The sequence below is a fragment of the Echinops telfairi genome, unplaced genomic scaffold (genome assembly GCF_000313985.2).
Source record: "Echinops telfairi isolate 266 unplaced genomic scaffold, ASM31398v2 ScPeMD7_7420;HRSCAF=8458, whole genome shotgun sequence".
Lineage (NCBI taxonomy): Eukaryota > Metazoa > Chordata > Mammalia > Afrosoricida > Tenrecidae > Echinops > Echinops telfairi.
The window spans coordinates 25,705,807-25,713,002 of record NW_022111320.1 but is presented as its reverse complement, the minus strand read 5'-3'; the positions used below and the strand labels follow the sequence as shown (position 1 = coordinate 25,713,002).

At 47.2% G+C, this 7,196-nt stretch overlaps 1 protein-coding gene across 1 annotated transcript in view; it reads left to right on the top strand.

Moving 5' to 3' along the window:
• CMTM8 (CKLF like MARVEL transmembrane domain containing 8) overlaps positions 1 to 7,196 on the top strand; it is a gene marked incomplete at its 5' end in the record, with an annotated part of 101,392 nt that overhangs the window by 86,987 nt on the left and 7,209 nt on the right. The window contains one exon of the mRNA XM_004704049.3: positions 4,061 to 4,234. Within this exon, the coding sequence (XP_004704106.3) occupies positions 4,061 to 4,234 (174 nt within the window). The remainder of the gene's footprint in view (positions 1 to 4,060; positions 4,235 to 7,196) is intronic.

Genomic DNA, 7,196 nt, shown 5'->3' with positions numbered 1-7,196 from the left:
AAACCATGTTGTTCTACTCTAAGCACATAAAGGCCAGATTTGTCACACACAGAAGCGAATGGCTTCCTAGAGTGGTTGTCATCTGTGTGGGCTGTGGCGGGAGAGGACAGGCTGGCTTCTGGATGTATTTCAGTTACCCAGGAAATAGACTTGGTTAAAAGAGTGCTTTTCTTGACAAGGGCGTTTCTTTGCCCGGGTCCCGTGATGAGGTCACGGGTCACTCCTGTTCTTTGAGAGATGAGATGGCTCGGTTGCCGATACTGCCCCTGACTGTAAGAGGTGACCACAGCCAGCCCATTGGACAAAGCGGCTCTAGACAGGGAGCTCCACTTGCTCCAGCACTGAAAATGGCTCTCAGTCTTTTTGTTTGTGTTGTGGGGGCCCATTGAAAGCCCGGAGCTGTCTGTTGAGCTCACCAGGCTGGTCTGAATCCTGTGCCTGAAATCCCTGCACCTTGCACCTTGTCCGCGGTACCCTCGTCACTCACCTGTTAGCTTTCCAGAGTAAATCGTCGGGCACGGGCTCCTTCGACCCTTTCCATTTGAATCAAGAAGCGGTGAGGTGGTTTCCGAGCTTCCTGATCTCACAGATGTCAGATACAGGTGGACAGATCACCAGTCGGTTCTGAGACCTGGCAACACTATCCGGAATGAACATCCCATTTTGTGCAGCTTCACTTTCAATAAATGCTGTTGACCTCCCTCATGTCCCAACCTGAATTTTTTCTAGGTGCAAATATTTCTTGCTTGTTCCCTGACAAAAAAGTCTTCCCTGTCTTTTAAAAAATTGATGGTGATCTTTTCCTTCTTACTCATTATGTGTATTTTTAGCTTTATATTATTATGTTTGTATCCTTACCACTCTATTTGGTTTTTGTCTTCTATTGTGTCTGTTGCATTTCCCAGTTTGTGAGGCACAGAAGGACTGGTGCTGCCCCGGCTTATAGGGCACCCGGGGGTGGGATTGGCAGATAGAGGGGGGGAGGGGATTTGGAGAGCAAACAGTGAATGCGGGATGGGGGAGGGAGCACTAGAACTGATGTGATTGTGCAACTAATTTTTTTAATTAAAAGATCACTTTATTGGGTGCTCGAACAGCTCTTAATAACAATCCATCCATCCATTATATCAAGCACATTTGTACATGTGTTGCCATCATCCTTTTCTAAACATTTACTTTCTGTTGAGCCCTTGGTATCAGTTTCTCTTTAGTCCCTAACCACCGCCCACCAACTCATTTTAAATGTAATTTAACCATGGAAGTATATGATAGGTGATTCCTCTATCAAGAAAATCACGAGAAAAAAAAGAAACCAAGCTTTGTAACCACCACAGGTGAAGGGGAAAGGGTTGTCCAATCAGGGGCATTGAGTCTGTGTCAATGGTGGTAGAATAATTTGGAACAGGATGTCCATAGTGACTGTATAGCATGAGAATGTAATCACTGCCACGGAATTACACAAGTAGAAACTGTGGAATTGGAGAATGTTCTGTTGTGTATATTTTTGCCACAATTAGAAAAAATAATTATTATTACATGAATAACTACAAGGAAGAAGAAAATGTTCTAGAATTAAATACGGTGACCATTGTACAACTCTTCTAGATATGATTGAATTATTGAATTGTATGACAGGTACGTAAGGTACAAATGAAACTCTTTAAAATAAAAATAGATCCCCCCCAACTACCAGGACCCCAATTCTGCCTTGCAGACCTGGTTAGACCAGATGATGCACAGCAGTACAGATGGGAATTAGAAACGCAGGGAATCTAGGACAGATTAACCTCTCAGGACCAGGGGTGACAGTGGCAAAACCAGGAGGGAAGGGGGGTATAGAAAGGGGGAATTGATCACAGGGAGCTACATGTGACCTCTCTGGGAGACGGGCAGCAGAGGGGTGGGTGAGGGGAGACGCCGGGCAGTGTAATATAGGATACAATAATAATTTATAAATTATCAAGGGTACATGGGGGAGAAGGGAGGGGGAGGGGAAAAAAGGAAAATGAGCTGATTCCGGTAACCCAAGAGGAAAGCGAATTTTGGGAATAATGAGGGCAACAAATGTATAGATGTGCTTTACACAATTGATGTATATATTGTGATGAATTGTATGAGCCTCAATAAATTGATTTAAAAATAAATAAATAAAAATAAAAATAGAGCTACTATTGCTAATAATCTGATTGTTGTTGGGTTTGAAAAAAGAGAGAGTTACAATCTTGGAAACCTACATGGGCAGGTGTACCCTGTCCTGGAGGGTCGATAGGAGTTGGAGTTGACTTGAAGGCCACAGGGTCATGAAGATGATGGAGCATTTTCAATGTCTGATAGAAGTACATCACTAGGCCTTTCTCCCAAATTGAACCCTCAACCTTTGGGTTCGCCGCCAATCACATTTACATTTTGCATCATTCAAGGACTCCACCAACAAGGTTGGGTCCTCCTGGAATAGATCCTAATCACATCTCTCTCATATAGCATTTCCCACGATGGTGATTAGATATTTCTCCCCTACTGGACTTAAGGAGCCATGCTGGTGTAGTGGATACTCTACTGGGCCGAGTTCCGCACGGTTGGCAGTTTGAAACCACCATCAGCTCCTCTGGAGAAAGATTGGGCTTTCTACTCCCATGCACAGTTACGACCCCACAGGGGGTCACTATGAGTTAACATTGACTCGATGGTCATGTACCAGGCAGGTCTGGTCAGTTGCCCCCACTGTGCTCCGAAGGCCTCAGGAAGGAAGCCTGCCATATTGTAGGCTTGCAAATATTCAATGAGTGAATGAATTCATCTCCCTGGCTTTGTGATGAGAATCACTCATTCTCTTGACCCACTCACCACAAACGAACGTAAAGCAGAAATGAAATCCGCTGTCGCACCCTGCAGCCCGGCCCATAGTGCTGTTTCCTGCAAATGTGGCTCAGATACTAACTTTTCCTTGCTTTAGGAATGAAGCCCTCCCACTTCCTAGAAGGTGCTGGAATGCAAGACGCACGCCTCGTTTTGCTCTCCTTTGTCCAGGAGGACAAAAAGCACCTAGGGTCGAAATCCATTTCTTTCCCTTTTTTGGCAGAGCCTCATTTAGTCAGCAATGACACTCATGGACACTGGTGGTGAAGTCAGATGACATGCCGGGATTAGATGGGCAATTTATAATGCAATGCTGAGTGACGAGGGCTGGCCTGGGACCTTGCTCCTCCTCCCTTGGAAAGCACTCTCAGGCCACATGCTATCTGCCATCGGTCACGCGGGCAGCATTAGCAGTGGAGACCCTCACAGATACATCCTTCAAGAGCAGGTCTGTCCCAGGGACCCGCATCTGAGCGAGCCTGCAGTCTTGTTCCTTTGACTAGTATTATTCCCTGTAAGTAAATTCCAGCCACAGTGGGTGTTGTTTTGCCCTGCCAGGTGTCTTGATTATTGCTAACATTTAAACATCCAGATTATTGTGTGCAAACGTGAGTCCCTATATTCTCCTTGGGTGGGAGGGTGGGTGGGGTGGGTAGAGGGAGAGCTAGAAAAACCAGCTCACAAATGATCAACAATGGCCTGGAGCTCAGTAGAGACTTACCCCTTACGACAAGATACAGGTGTTCTTAACTGCACCCCGGCTCTGCCTCAACTCAGCAACTCACTGGCATGGAGTCAATTCTGATCATAGCAGCCCTACAGGACAGGGTAGAGCTCTCCCTGTGGGTTTCCAAGACTAGCTCTTTTCAAGAGTAGAAAGCCTCTTCTTTCTCCCTCAGAGCAGCGGATGGTTTCGAACAGCTGACCTCGAAGTTAGCAGTCCAGTGCATAGCCCACCACCCCACCCAGTTTGTAACCGTTACTGAAGTCTTAAATGTACTAGTTGTTAACGGTTTTAATGGCACACCATCCACATTATCATACAACTCCAGAGTTCGATCATGTATTCTTAAATCTAATATTGTATACTTAAAGGACATAATGTAATTGACACTCCGTATAATTATGATTCTTTTTCCCTTCTGTCCTTTATCCACTCTTCCCCCCCACCCCCCTTGGCTTTTCCACTCTCGTTGTTGTACAGGTGCTGGGGCTGCTGGTGTGGACACTTATTGCCGGAACGGAGTACTTCCGCGTCCCCGCGTTTGGCTGGGTCATGTTTGTAGCTGTCTTTTACTGGGTCCTCACCGTCTTCTTCCTCATCATCTACATAACCATGACCTACACCAGGATCCCCCAAGTGCCCTGGACGACAGTGGTAAGGACGCCCCTGGGTAACCTTGTCCGTGGCCCACTGCATAGGATGCCATCTCACCCTTCAGTGATCGATTCTAGATCAGCTCTCTGTCAACAGAGAACTTGGCCTAAACAATGGAGAACCCAATCCAGCACATTATCACAACATTACCCAGTAGCCTCTGGAATGTTTTTACCCCAGGATGAAAGTGGGTCTGTGGGAAGTTCCGGAAATTCCTTCCAGGCTAACTAGTCAACCAGTTCTATGAAGGCAAGCTCGGTTCTCTTACGCAGACCTCTGGGGAACCAATGTCAACCTGGAAGCAGGTGTGGGAGGGCACAGCCTCCACAGACCTGCTTCCCCCAACCCCTCCTAGAGCTGTGGCCTTAACCCTTCGTACCCCAGAGCTCTTTGAGGTGTGGAGCGTGCTACATGCAGAGATGGAGTGGAAAATGAAAACTGATGTTAGAACAAAGAGGTGGCCTCCTATCTGGAAGCAAGAGTAGTCAAAGGTGATTGAATTCTTGCTCTGACTTCAGGCAACCTGCTGGATTCGGGATACACAAAGGGCAACACAGTGTCTGATACGTAAATTCAGTCATACCTTAGGATGTGTGCTGGAATCCTTGGGCGAGGCCAATAATTCACACACTAACCAAAAAGTTGGCAACTCAGGTCCACTCAGAGACACCGCAGAAGACTCTTATCACTGGAAGTCTCATTTGGGGAGTTGACTGAAGGGGGTGGCTGGGGACAAACTAGCCATTGAAAGCCCTGGGAAGACAGTTCTACTCCGACATCCATAGTCACCAGCAGTCCGATTGACTCCACAGCAACCAGTCTGGCTCTTTGGTTATGGCAGATGCCAGACGGAGGGGTGTACAAAGTATCCTGGAAGCTGTCGCCTCAGTGTGGGACCACTGGGAAAGGTGTCGGCATCCGATGACCTTGTGGCTTCATCTTACAGCGAGAGCAACATGTCCGAAGTAAAATTCATAGAGATGAGATGGTTGAGCCTCAACGCTTTTCATTTTACTTCGCACCGTGGGCTGAGTGACTTTGCTTCTCCAAATCCAAAGACGAGCATTCCCCATTAAGTTTCTCCAGAGCAATTCCCAGCGAGGTGCCCTCAATATCCCAGGCAGCAGAAGCCGCCACTCTCCCTGCCATTGAGTGGGTACCGACCCATCGCAGCCCTGTGGGACAGGGTAGACTGCCCTGCGGGGTTCCGAGACGGTAACTCTTTACAGGAGTAGAAGCCTCAACTTTCTCCTGAGGACCAGCTGGGAGTGTCAAACTGCTGACCTTGTGGTTAGCAGCCCAACCATAAGTGTCACCCTGCCTCTGGGTGGGCTCAGTTCTCTGCTTCCTTGTTGGGCTCTAGGAAGAAAAAACTCATTTGGATGGTGGATTTTTTTTAAAAAGTAGCACCTTGAAGTATTGGTAAGGATGTGACTGTAGGCTGAGGGTGCCTGTAATAGTCGGTTGTTTGGAAGAAGATGAGTCTTCAAGTAAGTATTGAAGAACATGTGAATTTGAAAGAAAAACTCAATGCAGTGGGAACAAGTCATTAGGATGCAGATACAAATAGCACCTGTGTTTCTGCTTTTGTCTGAGGTTCAAGTTCTAGTTACCTGGTCTAGAGAAGAAGTTGGCAAACCTTCTCTGCAAAGAGCCAGATGGTAATGATGGTTGGCTTTACCGGCTGTATAGTCGCTGTCACAACTGCTTGTGACGTGAAAGCAGCCGTGAACAGTGTGTTGACGATCACCAATGACTGTGTGCATCTTTACGCACAAAAGCCGATGGTGGGCTACATCTGGCATGGGGGCGTAGTTGGATGACTTCTGGTCTGTGTCATGTACACCTACTCCTTACTTGGTCAGCTGTTGTGTTGTCCGACATTTTGCATGTACAATAATAGTAAAGAAAAATTCTATCCAATGACAACATACATCTATCAGCAATGAATGCAGAGATGCTAAGCAAGAGTAAGGGTACGTGTCAGCCTGGCTGGGCCATGGTTCTCAGTGGTTAGCGGTTGTGCAATGATGTAGTCATACTCCGTTTTGCAATCGTGTGTGGTCATCTCCAGCGCCAATTTTCACATAACCACCTGTTCTGGGAGCCTAACCATGTTGGTTAATTAAGAGTGGGTGCCTAATCTCTAGCCTCCAGCCCAAACCTCTTTTGTAAATTTATTATATGATTTTAAAAAACAACAACCTTGCCTCCGATGGTACTTCAAAGCTAATTCACAGTTTAAGTGCCTTTACAGGGCTTTGATTTTCATTCTCTGAGATTATTAGCAGGAGATGAGGCCCCGTTCCTCCCACCTATATAAATCGCAGCGGGGGTCCATGTCTCCCAGTGTCATCCTAGGGTAGTTTTATGACACCCACTCCCTCACCCCCCACCCCAGGTGCTTCTTTCCTGAGGTCGCTACCCGGCCAGGAGTCAGGAACCTGTACTTGCAGTACCTTCAGAGTTTTGTGATCACGGATCTCCGTAGGCCAGGCCTCTGGGTGAGGGGCTTACACACTCACATATGTGAAGGGCTGAGGCAGGTCCTAGAAACGGGTAAACTGCGTGCTTTTGAATTCCTTTCCGCCCCCCATCCTGACATACTCTGTAGGTCCAGTGAGCAACTTGAGCGGTAGTCTTTACTCACACACACACAAATGTACGAAGCAGCAGCAACAGATACGACTCCAAGATTGCTAGGTCTTCTATTTGATATTTTGTGGGAGTGACATCATGGTTACTCGTTGTGCTGCTAACTCGAAGGTCAGCAGTTTGAAACCACCAGCCGCTCTTGGGGGAAAAGGGGGAAGATGAGCCTTACTACTCCTGTAAAGAGTTTGAGTCTCAGAAACACATGGGTAGCTGCAGGAGCGCTTCTACTCTAGCCTATGGGGCAGCGGTTCTCACCCTGTGGGTCAGTTGCCAGTCATATGGCCCTTTCACAGGGGTCGCCTAATAC